Here is an 18,302-nt window from a genome sequence, read left to right as displayed (position 1 = left end):
CCCTATTAGCTGCGTTGGAGGGCTGTAACTGGGGCCAGGTGTCCCCTCGGCGCAAAGCCATATCCAGGAATGTAGCCCACACAGGTGGCATCTGAGGTGTGGCTCCCCTCAGGGCCTGCATTTAGTGGGGTGCACGCAGCTGCCCTGGGGACCTACGGTATAGTATCTGGGACCCTGCCAGCCAGATGGCGCCATGCTGTGGGTGCAGAAATTGAGCTGAAGGCAGTGTGTTGGCGGCGGCGGCGTATGGAGGTGCTGAGTCTGCCAGGCTGGCCTCCTAGGATGGGAGGGGACCCTCCTGGGATGGGAGGGGCCTCCTGGGATGGGAGGGGACCCTGGGGTCTGGACGTCTGTGGGGTGAGCCTGAGATGTGCAGCTGGGTGAGTGTGTCCTGGGCTGGGTGTGCAGAGAGGGGCATGTGGCCAAGCAGGTGCATCTCTGTGTGACTATAGGAGAGAGGCGGGGAAACTGGGGAGGGATCTAAATGATGGCTCTGATAACTAATGCCTCCACCCGATGTTCACTGAGCACCTACCCTGTGCCAGGCACCATCGTAGGTGCTGGAAACCAAACTGCACAAAACAGATGCAGTCCCTGCCCTCGGGGAGCTTACACTCAAGTGTGTGGGCTTCTAAGAGGTCAGAGGGTAACAATGTGATATAGACAAAGCAGAGAAGGTTCTGGTGTGGGGTAGGGGTGCTGTGAGATGCAAGGAGGCCTCACTGAAAAGACCTGAAGGGCAAAGACCTGAAGGAGGACAGGGACACCTGAGGATGAGTGGTCCAGGCAGAGGGAAGAGCATGTGCAAAGGCCCTGAGGCAGGACTGTGCGCGCCATTCCAGAAACAGTGAAGAGGCCAGTGTGGCCTGAGGTGGGTGGGTGAGCAGGGGAGGAGCAGCACATCCTGGGGAGAGGGGTCTGCTAAACCTCGGTGAAGTCTCTGCCCTTACACCCCATGAGACAGAGTGTGAGAGCTGTTTAGTGGAGGAGGGGCAGGATCTGACTTGGATGCTGTCAGGACCCCTCCAGCTGCCTGTGAGAACCGTCTGGGAGGGAGAGCGAGAGTCAAAGTGGGGAGACAACTGAGGAGGCAACTGTGATCATCTAGGGGAGATGGTGGCGGGGATGAGAAGTGGTCAGATCTGCATCTTTTGTAAAGAGAGAGCCATTTACTGAGCCAGTCCCCAAGTGGCCCCATGAGATAGATACTATTATTATCCCTGTTTCACAGCATTTTTCTGCAGCTCAGAAAAATGAAGTCACTGGCCTGAGGTCACACAGCAAACCAACAGCAGGTCCAGGACTGAAACCCAGGCCCCCTGGCACTTGATCAATGTGCTCTGTTATTGCTACTTGTCTTTTGGGGCCTGTGGATGTTGGGTTTGGAGGGTGCGGGTAGCATTAGTCAGCATCTACACCAGTGTCTGCACACAGTAGGGACGCAGAAAATATTTGTTGGATGGATGGGTGGATTAAAATCGATGAATAGAATGGATGGAAGAGGCTGCCCTGCCCATTTTGCAGAAGTGTATCAGGAGGCAGATAGCAGGATATGGCTGAGGTCCAGGGGAGAGGGCTGCATCTGGGGACGGGTTTCTTTGTGGCATGAACAGGGGTTGGCCCTAGGCTGAAGGACTGGGGTGACGGTGATGTGGGCCCAGGTTCGCTGGTGTATCAGGGGTGGAGGTTACAGTGCCTGGCTGTGCGGTGTGGTGGGGGGCTTTGGGGGGCTCCTAGGGTCCTGGGGGAGCGCCTGCCTGCAGAGGAGCCCACGCTAGGTTGTCTGCACTCGGGCTGGGGGGCAGGTGCACGAGGCGGGGGGTGGGTCAGCGTTGGCCCAGCCTGGTTATGCGGCCGATGAGATTGTCTGTGCCAGGAGGCCAGGCCTGGCACAGCCCAGACACCCCCCACCCCTTCCCTGGGCAGCCCAGCCTTCAACCTTCCTCCCCGGCTTCCCCGCCCTTCCCCGGCTGCCCAGAACCAATGGGTTAATTAGATAACAGAGCCTTTGATTAACGGGGGAGGGGGAGGCCTCCGGCGCTGGGAAGGGGGGCTGGAGGAGGAGGGAGGAGAGGCGCCCTCCCCGCTCAGGAGGCGAGAAAGGAGGAGGGAGGGGGTGGGGCGGGAGGGAGCTGAGGCACAGCTTGGCCCTGCACTGCCGTGTGACTAGAAATTGTAATCGCGGAGAGAGAGAGACAGACAGAGCCCAGCCGAGGGAGACGCAGACAGACGGACAGACAGACAGAGAAGCCGACCGGGACGGGCTCCCCGACCTACCTGCGAGAGGGTGATGGGGACGGAGCCAGAGTGAGGAGGAGATGGAGAAGGAGTGGGGGGCCTGGTGGTCCCAAGGGTGGCGAGACAGTGAGGGGGGGCCTGAGGGGGGGCTGGGCGCAGAGGCAGAGGGGCAGGGAGAGAGCAGGGGGCTGAGGCCGGCGGGGCGGGGGGAGAGTGCAGGTAGAGGGTAAGAGACTGGACGAGGCGAGCAGGGAGGGCAGGAGGAGACAGTTGCTGCAGTGGCCTAGACGGGCCTGGGGGGGCGGGGTGGGAAGGGCGACAGGCGAGGAGGGGGGGGCGCGGGGAGACCCCAAAAGCCCCTGCGCCCCCCCCAGCACAACCTCGACGGGAAGCCCTGGAGACCTGGGGAGGCAGATCCCCCGGCGGCTGGAGGCATGTGGAGGGGGGGACCTGGGGCGCAGGGAGAGGCCCAGCGGAAGCCGAGCCACTGGGGTGAGTGTCGCTCTGTGTGGGGGGAGACAAGGATGGAGATGGCGGAGGGTGACGAGGGAGGGGAGGGAGGCCCAGGCTCTGCAGAAGCCGTCCTGGTGGAGGTGGGGGGCGGTGGTGCGGGCTGGCAGCAGGCGAGATGGGGACCGAGGCGGAGGGAGAGACACAGCGGCGGCGGGTCTGGACCTGCGGTGGGCGCTGCGGGCTCCCACCGCCCGAGGGGCATCCCGGTCTGGGGGTTCCCCGGCCCCGAAGCCTGGCCCCCTTGGGCTGCGCCGGCCCTTGGCTCCGAGGGTGTGGGCTGGCGTATCACCAGTGTCTTGAGGTGGGAACAGCACCAGGACAGAGCGTAGAGCCCCCTGTCACCCAGGGGAACGCGAAGAGCCCAGCGCCCTCACAGGCCGCACAGATAGAGGCGCTCCCAGCCCCCAGCCCTCTAGGCAGAAAAATGAGTCTGGAGTGTAGACACAGGACCAACCCTCCCCCCGTCCCACCCCCATCTCTCTCTCTCTCTGTCTCTGTGTCTCCGTCTAGCTGTTGCTCTTCCCCTCACACATGCGTTCAGACACACAGACATGCGCACATGTCTTTTTATCTGAGTTAAAATGATGTTGGAAACCGCGGGAGGGAGCGTGTGCGCGTGCGCGTGCGCGTGCGTGCGCGGGGCGGTGGGGAGGTCCGGCGGGCCTGTGTCCGCGGGTCTGGGAGCGCGAGGGCGCGCCCCTGTCCCCGCTGTCGCTGTGCGTGTTTGTGCAGACGGCTCCTCCGTCCCCCTGTGCGCCCCACTCGTGGGTCGGCCGCGTTGGAGCAGAGCTCGCGGGCGTGGGCGCGTTTGTGTGCGCTCGAGGCGGAGACGCTGCGTGGAAGGGTTAGGGTTGGGAGCCCGAGGGGTAAAGCCAGGACCACAAACCCCTTCTGTCGCTACCCAGCCAGCTCCGTGCTCCTCAGCGGCCTCATCTGTCAACTGGGCATCCTAACAGCTTCCTCCTGTGGCTCCCAGGAAGCTTAAACAAGCGTGTGCAGGTCTGGCGCAGAGAAGGGGCACACTTGCAGTTCCGGAGCCATTATTACTGTTGCTGTTTTCATTGTTACTGTCTTGACTAGCCCATCCCCCTCTCCGTCTCTGGTCCTGTGGAAACGCGGGTGGGAGGACCTGACCCCCACGCTGTCCACTCCCCTCCCAGAGCTCAGGCTCAGGCTCTCCGGCCCCCCAGCCCCTTCTCCAGCGGGCGGGCGGGCCCCGCACCATCCTGCGTGCAGCAGCCGCTGGCACGGACCCACCAGCCGCCATCGTGGCCTCGAGCACCTGCCACCCTCGACCTCCTCCTCCCCCGTTACCGCCTCCGGTGTCCTCCCTCCCCAGCTGCCTCACCTGCCCACACCCAGCACCTCCCCCCTTGCCTTGTCTGGCACCTCACCTTCTCCTTCAAGTTCCCCCTTTGAGTCTAACTCACATCCCTCCAGCCGCTGCTGCTGCTGCTGAGAGGCGCACAGACCATGGGTGACGGCAGCGAGTCCGGGCTGCTGGGAAACTTGGCCTCTACAAACACTCCCTGAAGAGAGAAGTGATGGGGGGGGGAGGGCGTCCAGGAGGCCGGTCCCCTCCCAGAGGTGCGTGCAGGTGGAGAGGGGACTTGGGTGGCTGCTGGGACCGGAGCCAGATCCTCGCTCCGACTTCCCAGCTTGGCTTTTCACCTCTTCTCTGTCACTTATGTCTTGTCTGTCTTGTCTCTCACTCCATCTCGACCTATTTATGTGCCTTTTTGAAATCATGCAAAGAACCAAGTTTTTAATCTGGCCGACGTCTCCACTTGCCGGCCAAGCGCCCCTGGGTGAGCACTTCCTTTCCCCCAGACTCAGTTTTCTGTCCTATGAAATGGGCATAAAGTCTTCCCAGCACAGAGAGGGTGAGATGAGTGTAGGGTGCGCAGAACCAGCCCTCCTCTCTGTCCCCCTTGTCCTGCCCTGCTGGGCCCCCATCATCCGGGGTGGCCTCTCCCCCCACAGGGGGTCTGCAGGAGTCTTGCCCCCTTGGGTCCTGAGCCTGGGCAGGGAGGTGATGGTGGTGGCAGCGGCGGCAGAGAGTGGCCTGGATGTCGGGGAGGAGCTGGGCCACTCGGGGGGTCCCTGTCCCTCACTGAGCCTCTCCCTCTCTCTCCCTGACAGCCCCCCGGCGCCCAGACGGAGCATGAACATTGAGGATGGCGCGTGCCCGCGGCTCCCCGTGCCCCCCACTGCCGCCCAGTAGGATGTCCTGGCCCCATGGGGCCCTGCTCTTCCTCTGGCTCTTCTCCCCACCCCTGGGGGCCGGCGGGGGCGGTGTGGCCGTGACATCTGCCGCCGGAGGGGGCTCCCCGCCGGCCACCTCCTGCCCCGCGGCCTGCTCCTGCAGCAACCAGGCCAGCCGGGTGATCTGCACAAGGAGGGAGCTGGCCGAGGTCCCGGCCAGCATCCCCGTCAACACGCGGTACCTGAACCTGCAGGAGAATGGCATCCAGGTGAGCCGGGCTGGCAGCCCGGGAGGGTGGGGGAGGGGCCCAGGTGGTGGCCAGCGCCTCCTCCCTGAGCTGGCAAAGCCTGCTGGGTGTCCCCACCAGCTCTTCACGCCCGTACCCTGGGCACTTATGAGATGCTGTTTGCATCCTAGTCACTCGAGCCGAGGCTGTCTGGGTTTGCTTGGCACAAGGCTCCCTGTGTCTGTACCAGCACACTGGGCCCCAGGGCAGGACCATCTGCCCTCCTCCCACAGCATGGCACAGGTGAGCCCTCAGCCTGGCCCCGGAGCCACAGGTCGTGCTGGGAGTGACCCTTCCCTGAGGCCCCTGTGCCACCTGCACCACCGCACCTGCCGCGTGGCGTTGGGCACACATGACTCTGCCCCTCAGTTTCTTCATCTGGAAAATGGTGATGATATGATCCCTGCCCCAAGGGGCTGGTGCGAGGGCTGATGGGTGTCACACTTGTCAAGGGGCTCTGGCCCCGGGCGAGCGCTCATTTGCTGTGTGGTACGGGGCTCACCTCCCCACTTCCCGGAGTCGGTGTGAGAGCCCAGTGCTCCCCAGTACCTGGCTGGCACTCAGACGGGGCAGTTGCCATCCGATTATAATTGTCGTTAAGATGGGCCGTGGGCTTCCCTGGTGGCGCAGTGGTTGAGAGTCTGCCTGCCGATGCAGGGGACACGGGTTCGTGCCCCGGTCCGGGAAGATCCCACATGCCGCGGAGCGGCTGGGCCCGTGAGCCATGGCCGCTGAGCCTGCGCGTCCGGAGCCTGTGCTCCACAACGGGAGAGGCCACAACAGTGAGAGGCCCGCGTTCCACAAAAAAAAAAAAAAAAAGATGGGCCGTAAGTGATGCTTTGGGGTCAGAGCTGTGCTACTTTGAAGCAGGGTCTCCCCCGCTCTGCTTTATTGACTTTGGGGTTGGATCATCCTCAGTGGGGTAGGGGGGCGGGCATCCTGTGCACTGTAGGATGTGGAGCAGCATCCCCGGCCACTAGAGGCCAGTAGCATCCCACCCCCCAGTTCCAAATGTGTCTCCAGATGTTGCCAGATATTCCCTGGGGAGGGAGGGAATTTCCCCACCCCCACCCCCAGTTGAGAAGCACTGTTTCTTTTTTTTGAGCCCGAGCCCGGGCCACCACAGTGAAAGCGCTAACCGCTGGACCACCAGGGAATTCCCCTGACCTCCATGTCTTTAAAGCTGCAGCCAGCAACCCCTCCTCCTGCAGCCACCACCCCCTTCCCCCATCCAGTTCCGGCCCCACGGCCCTTAGCACTTAACACAATGCCTCTGTTTACTTCTAGACAGAGGCCTGGAATGCGGGATCAGGGAGGGCGGGTGTGGCTGTCAGTTTTGCTCACTGATGTGCCCCAAGTGCCTAGACTGCGGCCTCCCGTGTGTAAGACAAGCAAGAGACACTGAACGGACCAAAGCGTTAGAGGAAGGACGGGGATGCTGGGGCGCTTTGGGCCCGGAGAGGAAGATGGTGAGGGGAGGTTTGCCTGCCGGACCCCAGGACCCAAGAGAGGCGTATTCAGGCAGAAGGATCGTCTGAGCAGCCCCTCAGGGCTGGGAGGGCGACTGGTTATCACAGAAGAGGCTGGACTTCACTCCACAGAGTCCAGTGGGCTCTGGAGGGCTTTGGGCAGAGGGCACCATCAGGCTTGTGTGGTGGCCCCTGGGAGGATGGGTTGAATGTATGCGGTTAGGAGGTGGCGGAGCTGTGGCACCGGTGTCGCTTGGTCGCTGTCACATGTCAGCCAGTGCCCTGCACTGGACTGGGGCGCGGGCCGGGCACTGAGCAGCTGTTGGTGGGACTGAATTGTTCATTGAGCCCCCCAATGAGAAAACGGCCCAGGTCCTCCAAAGGGATCCTGCTGGCGCTGTGAACTCAGCGGCTCCTCGGCGCAGCCGCGATCCCTGATGCTCTAACCTCCCCGCTTCCGGCTCCCATTTCCCGGTTATCCCAGCCTGGCGTGCCATCCTGTTTATTGGTTGACTGCCTCTTCCCTTCTAGAATGTAAGCCACTCAGGGGCCGGGAAGGGCTTTGCCCAGAGCTGGTCCCAGCAGCATCTGTGGACTGTCACACGAATACACAGAGGACGGATGGAGTACCGGCAACAAGCGGGCAGGTGTATGGTGAGAATGAAGGGAGGGTGTCGCCCCCTAAAGGGAGGCATGGACAGAGCAGCTGAGACTGCAGCTTGACTCAAACCACAGGAGCAGGAAAGGTAGCCTCCAGGTGGAGGCAGCTGGCGAGGTGGGCCTGGAGCCCGGGGACACAGTCCCGCAGGGGCAGGGGTGTGGTGAGTGACGCAACTCCAGCTTCAGTGGTCCTTGCCCCACAGCCACCCAGGAAGGGACAGCCTTGCCTTTGGCAGTCCCCTTGGCAGTGACCCCCTAAGAGGTCCCCTCTCTGCCCCCACAGAGGGGGGCTCTGGTCCCCAGGCTGTCCAGGACAGTCAGATGGGGGCCCTGATCCCTTCCTCTTCCCCAGGGCCAGACCAGGCTGTGCAGTGGGGAGAGGAAGTTTAGCTCTGAGCCCTCTTCTCACCCGGCTCTATGGGCTGGGATAGGACAGGCCTGCATCGGGACAGGGGATTGACCAAATGCCTTTAAAACAGTGGTTCTCTGGTTCAATCCCTGGTCGGGGAAGTAAGATCCCGCAAGCTACGCGGATCCACCAAAAAAAAAAAAAAAAAAGACACAGAGGTCAGGGTGGCCTCATGGAGAAGGTGACATCTGAACAAAAGTTTGGAGGAGGTGACGGTGGGAGCCTTGTGGGGCATTCCAGGCAGGGGGCAGCAGGTGCAAAGGCCCTGGGGTAGAGCCTGCCTGGTGTGTAGGAGGAAAAGCCACGAGCCTGGTGTGGCTGGAGTGAACTATGGGGAGAGGGCGGGGGGTGAGGACAGAGATGGGACAAAGGGGCCTCGTGGTCACGGTGAGGACTTGGGCTCTTCTCTGCATGAGACAGGAGCCAGGGGAGGCTCTGAGCAGAGGTCAGATGGGCTCTGACTTGGGTCTCTCTCTGGCCAAGGTGTGGGGACTGTAGGGGCAAGGGTGATGGCAGAGAGGCCTGTTCGGAGGCTGGTGCAGAGTTCACGAGAGAGAGAGACTGGCGGCCCCAGGTTGGCCCAGACCGGTTGCGGTGGAGGTGTGGGGAGCAGACAGATTCTGGGTCTGTTTTTTGGTGGTGTTTTTTGTTTGTTTGGTTGGTTCGTTGGTTGGGTTTTTGGCTGCGTTGGGTCTTTGTTGCTGTGCACGGGCTTTCTCTAGTTGCGATGAGGGGTGGCTACTCTTCATTGCGGTGAGGGGGCCTCTCTTGTGGAGCACGGGCTCTAGGCATGCGGGCTTCAGTAGTTGTGGCATGCAGGCTCAGTAGTTGTGGTGCACGGGCTTAGTTGCTCCGCGGCATGTAGGATCTTCCCTGACCATGGCTCGAATCTGTTTCTCCTGCACTGGCAGGCAGATTCTTAACCACTGCAGCACCAGGGAAGCCCCTGGGTCTGTTTTGAAGGTGGAGACCGAGGATTTTCCAGCAAAGTGGATATGAGAAAAGAAGAAGAGAGGATGACTCTGTAGGTCTGAGTGGACCCCTTGGTTGGACCTGTCTGCTCACGTGTCTCTCACCCCATCTCCCAGGCCACTGGTCTCCAAACGATGTGACCCACATCCCTGTCAGAATATACATATATGAATTTTATTACTAAAGGCATGCAAAGGTCTACAGCATCCATGGATCGTGTACATTATAAAGTTGCACAAATATGGCCATGTTATGGGCTTCCCTAGTGGCGCAGTGGTTGAGAGTCCGCCTGCCGATGCAGGGGACACGGGTTCGTGCCCCGGTCCGGGAAGATCCCACATGCCGCGGAGCGGCTAGGCCCGTGAGCCATGGCCGCTGAGCCTGCGCGTCCGGAGCCTGTGCTCCGCAAGGGGAGAGGCCACAACAGTGAGAGGCCCGCGTACCACCAAAAAAAAAAAAAAAAAAAAAAAAATGGCCACGTTAAAGGATGGCAAGCGTGTCTTGAAACCTTAACACTTTCGCTTCTCTCCCCTGGGGATTCTTGCAGCCCCTGCTCTGGAGGCCTCCGATCCCACCCCATCCCGCAGACTGCACATTGCCTGAAGCCAGGGAATGTCCAGTCTGCAAAAGTGAACGATTCAAAATGTTCATTCCTCCCTCGGTGGACACCTCGCTGATGGCAGGACGGGTGGGGCCACCATTAGAGCGGTTTCACCAAATAACTTTTTAATTATCCAGATAAGAAATGAAAAAACTCACCCCTGGTCCCACTACCTAGATATACATAACTACTGTTTACATTTTGTTTTAAAGCCTTCCTGGCTCTTTTCTGTGCCTATGTAAATGTGGTTTAAAATGATTTATTATAGAATGAGTACAAATTAATTTAGAAAAACTAGAAAGGATACCTAAGTAAGAACACAGGGACAAAAGCCAAGTGTAATCTGACAACCACAGGTAACTCCCATTAACATTTGGTGTCTTTTTTTTCAGAGACTCTGCATGCACACCTCTGTGTGCATGACAGGGTTGGGCCTCTAAATGGATATTTTGCTTTTTAAAAAAAAAAAAACAAGAAAAAATGGAATCACCCCATTTCTTACTGGCTGGCAACTGGCTTTTGGCACCTAGGAGTTCAACCATGAATATCTTTCTCCCTGATTCTGATACTTGTCTATTATGTGGATTTTAATGACTGCACTGGATTCCGATGCATGAGCATCCAGTTAATTAACTAGTCCCGTCTTATTTCCAGTGTTTTATTTTATAAATTTATTTATTTTTGGGTCTTCGTTGCTGCTCACAGGCTTTCTCTAGTTGTGGCGAGTGGGGGCTACTCCTCGTTGCGGTGCACAGGCTTCTCATTGCGGTGGCTTCTCTTGTTGCAGCACAGGCTCTAGGGGTATGGGCTTCAGTAGTTGTGTCACGTGGGCTCAGTAGTTGTGGCTCGCGGGCTCTAGAGCGCAGGCGCACGTTGTGGCACACGGGCTTAGCTGCTCTGCGGCATGTGGGATCTTCCCGGACCAGGGCTCGAACCCGTGTCCCCTGCATTGGCAGGCAGGTTCTTAACCACTGCACCACCCAGTGTTTTCACTGATGTAAACAACACTGCAGTGAACATCCTCAGTTCTTGTTCTTTGTACTATTCTTGATTCTGTCCTTGGGATAAATTCCTAGAAGTGGGATTGTGAGGTCGGAAGCTGTGACAACCCCCCAAGGTGTATGCACACGAGGCCTGGCACCAAAGCTCCACAAAGGTGGCCTGAGTTGTGGAGATTTGAGAGTCCCCCCATGTCCATGGTCACCTGCTTGTCATCTGGCTCCTGCCCAGATGGTCACCTCCATGAGGGCGGGGACTTCGCCCTGCTCCCTGTGTCATCCCCAGCACCTAGACCGGAGTCTGGCGCACAGTAGGTGATCGGCAGTTATTTGAGAATGGAAGGCCAGCCCCAGGGGACCTGGCAGAGACCGGGGGACCCTCCGTGAGCGGGAGCAGGGGGTGAATCCTGCAGTGCCCGCCCTGAGAACTGGGGCAGCCCTGAGGCTCCCATCGCCTGTTCCCACTCACCCCTGGCCTGCGGTCCAGCGAGGGCGAGGACCACGCAGGGAGCACGGAGACTCCAAGCACACGTGGCCAAGCGGCCACAGGGACAGGGGCTGAGCCTACAGAGATGCCTTCTAGGCAAAGCCCTGGGGACTTGCCTTCCCTCTGCCCTTCAGCCCTGTTGCCACTCAAGCCAGGCACCTGCCAGTACTGGGTGGGCCCAGGGACACCTCTGTTGCCCTGTGCACTCTGGGTCCACATAGACGCTGTGCCGCTGGGCTGGGCTCAGCCAGCTCCCCCCTCCTCAGGCAGGCAGGGGTCCTCCCTGGGCCCCCTTCCTGGGTCACAGGTCACAGCCTCGTCTCCTTGCCCCTGCTCTGCCCCCCTGCCCTCCCCCAGAGCCAACCACCCTCGTGTGTTTACTCTGGATCTTTCTGCTTGTGTGTGTTCTTGCAAAATGCTTATTGTTGCTTTGTGTGCGTGTATTTTTAATTTATGTAAATGAAGGTGCGTTATAGATGGCTTTCTTTGTCTCACTGTTTTCACTTGGCCTGGGTTGTTAAGAGCCATGCACGTCGCCCTGTGTGTGCGTGTGTGTACTTGGGGGCTTTAACTGCTGCAGAATTTCCTTGATGGGCGTCCCCCCCTTCCTGCCCCACCCACCCCCAGGAAGCTTCGAGCTGCACCCACCACAAAGCCCCCTTTAGGAACCCTTTGGGGGCTGCGGCATGATAATGTCTTTGGAATGTACACCGGAGGCATTGCTGGGTCAGAAGACATGATGTACTTAACCTCACAAAGTATGCTGACCCGCCCAGGCCTTTAGGGGGCTTCCCTGGTCCCTCCAGGGATCTACCATGAGGTCCTGTGGGCAAGGCGTGCAGAGTCACTTGACAAGGAAATATGCTTCCATCCTAAGAAACAGATCAACCCATCCTGAGATCCTCAGAGGTGCTCAGAGAGTTGTGTTGAATGCTGGATGGCACAACAGCCAAAACGTAGAAGCAGTCTCAGTTCCTGATGACTGGGGCACTGGTTCAGCGAATCACTGCACATCCTTACGACAGGATATCGTGCAGCGATTCAAAATGGAGTTTCGAAGACTACTGAAGGACACAGGGGACTGCTTAGAAGGTCAAACTGAGCTTTTCAAAGGCTGCGAGGAGTATGTCCAATGTGTCTTTAAAATTTAATTTAAAACAAAATTCAGGGACCGCCCAGACACTTTCACAGTGCCTTTTTTTTTCCCCTTGGCCGCACCGCTGGGCTTGTGGGATCTTAGTTCCCCGACCAGGGATTGAACCCCGGGCCCATGGCAGTGAAAGTACCAAGTCTTAACCACTGGAACGCCAAGGAATTCCCTTAATTTCTTCTTTATGTTTTCTTTATTCCCTAAATTTTCTTCAGTGAGGGCATTTAATACTTTTTGTAATCAGGAAAAATTAAACTTAAAAATAACAAGTACAAAATGTTACACGAGCCGAAGAAAAAAGTCGACACTGGGATTTGCTCACCTTTCCATGGAGAAGGGAGGAGAAACTACAGTTTGTGGAGGATTTGCCCCGACTCGTTTGTTTCCTTGATGGTGGGATTGTTCCCACTTGACGGATGTGGAAACAGAGGCGCAGGTGGCTTGTTCACCTGCTTGTCCAAGGTCACCCAGATGGCAGTGACCCCGGTGGCTTGCCCTGGGCCCCAGGAGCCTCCGTGGAGGAGCAGGGCCCTGCCAGCCAGGGTTCAGCTTTAGGAAAGTCAATCTGTTGCAAAGAAGAACCCACCGTACTGCATGACCAAGGCAAACACCAGAACTGGCTTTTCAGTTACATGCTAGTTTGTGATTTTCCGGGTGGCCCATCCCACCAGCATCAGGAAATACAGGGAGTTTTTGACCAGATGGACTTTTCCCAGCCAGAGCCCTTGAAGGAAGGGAATGGTGGACTGAGGGGTGCGGCATTGTCCTCTCCAGAGGTCAGCAAGGGCAGCCCCACCTGCAGGCCCGTGGGACACTCGGGTCACCTGGGCAGAAAGGAGCAGCCAGCCTCAGGGGCCACACCCAGGTCCCCCAGGACTGGATGCCTAATTCAACCTGTCCAGCTTCCATCCTGACTCTGGTTTCCTCCTTCCTTCCCCTGGAAGCACCCCCAGAACCCTGGATCATCGCGTCGCCCCCTCTGGCACTCAGTTTCCACACCTGTCAAATGGGACTCCAGATGCCTTGTCTGTTTCTTCCTGACTTATTTTTATTATCATGTGTAACACACACATAAGAAGAACACGGACGTGAATGTCCAGCTCAAAAGGTCACCAGAAAGAGAAGGGCCACGTCAGTGCCACCAGGGCAAGAAATGGAATATAAAGAGCCCCTGAAGCCCCTGTGCTCTCCCCTCATTTCCTCCCCCTTCTCCCCAGAGACAGCCCTCCCCAGAGTCCTCACTCCAGGCCAAGGGAATCAGGCGCCTACACTCCTGCATGTCCGGCTTCCTTGGCTCAGCACAGCTGCTGAGATGCATCCTTGGTGTTTCCTGTGGCTGTGGCTTTTCCCCTTTTCTTTTTGTAGCGTTAGATCACATTCTATCTGATGCAGATACCTCAGTTCCTTTACGCATTTCTATTGATGGGCATTTAGATCGTCTCCAGTTTGGGGCTCTCACTCTGCCTGGTTTTTTTGTTTGTTTGTTTTGTTCTGTTTTTTGCGGTACGCGGGCCTCTCAATGTTGTGGCCTCTCCCGTGGCGGAGCACAGGCTCCGGACGCGCAGGCTCAGCGGCCATGGCTCACGGGTCCAGCCGCTCCGCGGCATGTGGGATCCTCCCAGACCGGGGCACGAACCCGTGTCCCCTGCATCGGCAGGCGGACTCTCAACCACTGCGCCACCAGGGAAGACCATCTGCCTGGTTTTAGATTTAGTTTCTTCGAGCCGGAGGAGATGTGGGTGGAGCCCCTCCCCCAGTTCTTCCATGAGCGTGGCCTGCCTGCCTCGGGCTGGGGCAGGTGGGGGTAGCACCAAGGCTGCCCCGGACTCTGTTGGTGGGCGGCTCAGGAAAGGGTGGTGCCCGCTCCCTGCCTCGCACCTCACGGGGCAAGTCCGATGCCAGAGAGCTGGTCCGCTTCTCTGAACATCAGACCCTGAGGTGTTCCCTCTGGTACCTACCCTGATGAAGGCAGGGTCCTTCAGGACGCAGCCCCACCCCTGCCCCCTCCAGCCTCCTGCATCCCGGGCATCACACTGGCCCTTTCCACTCCCTCCTAGCTCAGCACCTTCACACATGGTGTTTCCTCTTTCTGGAATACTCTTCCAGTTTCCCACTCACCTAGGTAACACCAGCATTTAAGATTGTAAGGAACAATTGGGGTTTGAATCACAACTCCTCGAGGACATTAGGGAACTCATCGGGGCCTCAGGTTGTCATCAGTAAAATGGGGTAACAGTCCTTCCGTCTTAGAGCCACCGAGAAATTCCATGTCTTTAACCTTTGGACCAGCATGTACTGAGAACCACTGCATGCCGGGTGGTCTTGGGGGCCCTGGGGACTCAGTGGTCTCAGCAGCTCAGATGAGGGAAGAGGGGCTGGTGAGCGGTCAGCTCCTGAGAGGTCCAGCTAGTGTTGATAGTGAGACCATCATCAGGGTCGGTCACTGTCATCTTTCTTAAGTCAGAGAAATGTCTTGGCCTCAGAGGCACCCTCTCTGAGCCCCCGGTCCAGTCAGGCCCACGGGTCCCTCTGGTGCCCAAATCTGTTGGTCACACTTGTGGTCGCCGCTGGCCCCAGCACTCAGCACAGAGCCTGATGGACTGTAGGTCCCCAAATACAACTGTTAAGCTAATGAAGCAGAGAATGGCTTGACGTCTTGCCGAGCCATGTGGCCTCTGAACCTCACCACAGGCCCAGATCTCACCCCGACTTGTCAGTTGAGCAGACTGAGGGCCTCAGAGGTGGAAAGTGGGAGACGATTCATGCAGCCCCAGCACTGCTCCAAGCCCTTCCCACGGCGACCCTGTGAACAGGGCCTGTTCTTATCCCCATTGTACAGATAAGGAAACTGAGGTGCAGGAATAAGACTCTGGTGCAAGAGGCCACAGTCAGTGGAATTGGGACTTAGCCCAGGCAGGTAGGCTGCAAGACTGGATTTCTTCAGCACCATTCCTTTGATCTGTATTTCTGTTTTTGTGCCAGTGCCATACTGTTTTGATTACTATAGCTTTGTAGTATAGTCTGAAGTCAGGGAGTCTGATTCCTCCAGCTCCGTTTTTCTTTCTCAGGATCACTTTGGGTATTCAGGGTGATTTGTGTTCCATACGAATTTTTAAATTTTTTGTTCTAGTTCTGTGAAAAATGCCGTTGGTAATTTGATATCGATTGCATCGAATCTGTAGATTGCCTTGGGTTCTTCAGTGCCATTCCTGATGCTTCCTAATTCGTAGCTACTGGGCTCTCCACACTGGCAAACTGATGACAGAACTGTAATCGAGTCCTGACTCCATCTCCAGAGTCCCTGCTCTGGCCTGACCTTGCCCATCAGGACACTCCCCCAGCTTCCTCCCGGCCACCTGGCCACAGTCTGTTCCCCACCCTCAGCCAGAGTCATCACGTCATTCCTGGGCTTTAAAACGGCCCATGTTCCCCCAAGAGAAGACCCTTCTCAAACTGGGTGTCCCAGCCACACCTTACTCAGCGACGCCCCCTGCTGGGCTCAGACACCCTTCCCTCCCTTCGGAAAACAGGCTGTCCCTGAATAGCCAAAAGTCACCTGTGCTTGCCCACACCGGGCACAGGTGTGATCCTCAAGATGCTGCCATGAAGTCTCCACCTGGAAACAGGCTCTGACTGAGAGGAGGCTGAGACTCATGCGTCCCTCTCCCTACACTGCCTGTCCTTCCCGTGTCTGACTGGCCCTGGCTAGTCCATCACCCAGTTCACATACCTGATTCATTTATTAAGCACCTACTGTGTGCCAGGCACTGCTGTAGGCACAGTGAGCAGGACAGATTCACGTCCCTGTTCTGGTGAAGGTGGGTGGAAACAGAGACAGTGCAGGAGGTGCACAGCACAATGCCAGTGTTTGTTTGTTTTGTTATTTATTTTTGGCTGCGTTGGGTCTTCGTTGCTGCGCACGGGCTTTCTCTAGTTGCGGTGAGCGGGGGCTACTCTTTGATGCGGTGCGCAGGCTTCTCATTGTGGTGGCTTCTCTTGTTGCAGAGCCCAGGCTCTAAGCGTGCAGGCTTCAGTAGTTGTGGCGCGCAGGCTTAGTTGCTCCACAGCATGTAGGATCTTCCCAGACCAGGGCTCGAACCCATGTCCCCTGTATTGGCAGGCAGGTTCTTAACTGCTGCGTCACCAGGGAAGTCCCAATGCTGGTGTTCTGGGCTGTGCCACATGGTATGTGGGATCTTAGTTCCCTGACCAGGGATTGAACCCCTGCCCCCTGCAGTGGAAGCATGGAGCCCTAACCACTGGACCGCCAGGGAATTCAAATGCCGGTGTGTTTTAGATGGAGATGAGCTGAGTGAAACAGTCAAGCAGGAGAGGGAGGTGCAAGTGGGGGAGGGGGCGTGGCTTGAGCCTGAGCCTAACCCCACTTCCCCACTCCCCCCCCACCATCTTAGGCAAAGCTGGGGTGCACTTAGTGGCTGGCAGCCCCCCTCTGGTATAGAGCTCGCCCCTGCATTGTCTGCACGCAGGTTTAGATACTCATCTGGGCTCCTGGGTTGGGGGTTGAGGGCATCCTCTCACCAATTCTAGGAGGTAGATCTTATAAGCCCCACTGTACAGATGGGGAAGTGGCCCCAGGAGGTCTGAAATTTGCTCCAAGTCACAAAAGCAGTAAAGGGCAGTCCGGATCAGGACTCCGGCTGTCTGACCCCAGAGCTTTAACCACCAGGCCGCAGGGCTCAACCTGCAATGACGGCTGGGCAGGGTTGGGGGCAGAGTGGTCATTTGGGGAGCTGAGCACACTGGGGATCAGGCTCTCTCCTCTCTCGCTCTGGCCAGAGCCCTTCCTGCCTGCCTCCTCTAGCTGAGGTTGGCCGGCCCATGGTGGAGGCTGAGGTTGGTTCCATCTGCCCTCGCCCAGGATGGCTGCTGGGGGTGGGACATGGAGCCTCTAGGATGCCCCCCTCCCCTGTTAGAGGGGCTGCCTGGCATGGCCTGGAACCTCCTAGCAGGGACAAACTTAGGATTTGTTTTTGGCGGTGAGGGGGTAAGGGCGAGGATGGAGAGGGTGCTGCATTCCGAGTGGCTGCCCTGCCCCTGGGCTGGGCTGTGTTGTCGTGGTACATGCTTGTTCTCTCTTAGTCCTCAGGGCCCCTGTCCCCATGTTACAGAGGAGACTGAGGCCCCAGGAGGCCGAGTCTAGGCCTGGGGCAGGGGGGCAGTGCTCAGTGAGCAAGGTGGGGGCCTACACTGGCCCCCATGCTTGCCTGGCTCTGGCCACGTCCTGGCGGTCAGGGAAATCCCTACTGAAAAGCGATGCACAAGTCCCTGATCTCAGAGAAGGAAGAAATATGAGGAGTTGTCATAAAAACAGCTGGTACAGAAAAAAAAAAAAAGGCTTTTAAATTATGAACGTAAAATAATCAACGAGATAAAAAAGAAAACAACAGTAAGCTTACTAAACTTTTGTTATCGGTTCATTACATTCAAAACCCATATAAGCAATTTATCTTAATAGTGTTAAGACGAACAATTCACTTCATCATTTTCCAACCACAGTTAAATTTTTAATAAGGGATTTCTTGACAGCTTATTTTCTTAAAAATCCCAACAGAACACAGCGGGGGTTTTGCTAGAGTTAGTAGCGTTTACCTACCACCACCAAAGTGGAAAGTCCCCTAAATAATAGGCCAAGTTACAGGATGGAAAGAGCGGGGAGAAGCCCCAGTCAGGTTGGGAGGTGGTCATGGATGGGACCATGTTCCGTTGCCTGACTGGTGTCTGCATCCTTGGCAATCAGCACAGAGCCGGGCGCACAGGCTGGGGAGGGCTTAGCAAATGTGGGCTGAAGGAGGGAGGGGACTTGGTGACTTGGGTAGTTAGGACCCCAGGCTCCTCTGCCACATCACAGGATGTCAGCATCCCATCAGGCCAAAGATGTCAGGCTGGGAGGGCAGGGGGATTTGCCTGCTCCGAGAACCAGTCCCACCTTGTCTATCCCACTCTGTGTCAGTGAGCAGGCCCTCGGCATCAAAGAGGATTTGAGATCATCTGGCCTCAGGGGGTTCAAATTGTGCTGTGAAGGGGCCACAGGCCTGCCTCTCCCCCTGCAACCAGGGCAGCTCCTGAGATCCAGATCCCTTTATACCATTACCACTTAAATGATCACTTGCATAATAATATGTTTAGTGTTTCTCTTCCCCTCTCAGGGTCAGGCTCTGGGAATTTGGCTATGGCTGTCTTGTCCATGCTGGATCCCCAGAACCGGCATGATGCTTGACACACAGCAGGCGCTCAAAGAATATCTGTCAAATGTGCAAATCGCCACATGGGTAATGTTTGAATAATGAACAGG

General features: G+C 57.5%; 1 protein-coding gene across 1 annotated transcript in view; it reads left to right on the top strand.

The window, feature by feature from the left end:
- The window catches only part of LRRC4B (leucine rich repeat containing 4B), a gene marked incomplete at its 3' end in the record, with an annotated part of 38,885 nt that overhangs the window by 11,093 nt on the left and 9,490 nt on the right, over positions 1 to 18,302 (top strand). The window contains exon 2 of the mRNA XM_082607264.1: positions 4,894 to 5,225. Coding sequence (XP_082463390.1) covers positions 4,929 to 5,225 — 297 coding nt within the window. The 5' untranslated portion in view covers positions 4,894 to 4,928. The remainder of the gene's footprint in view (positions 1 to 4,893; positions 5,226 to 18,302) is intronic.

The sequence above is a fragment of the Mesoplodon mirus genome, assembly GCF_964341445.2.
Source record: "Mesoplodon mirus genome assembly, chromosome: 19".
Lineage (NCBI taxonomy): Eukaryota > Metazoa > Chordata > Mammalia > Artiodactyla > Ziphiidae > Mesoplodon > Mesoplodon mirus.
The sequence above is the reverse complement of the archived record's forward strand: the minus strand, read 5'-3'. Positions and strand labels throughout refer to the sequence as shown.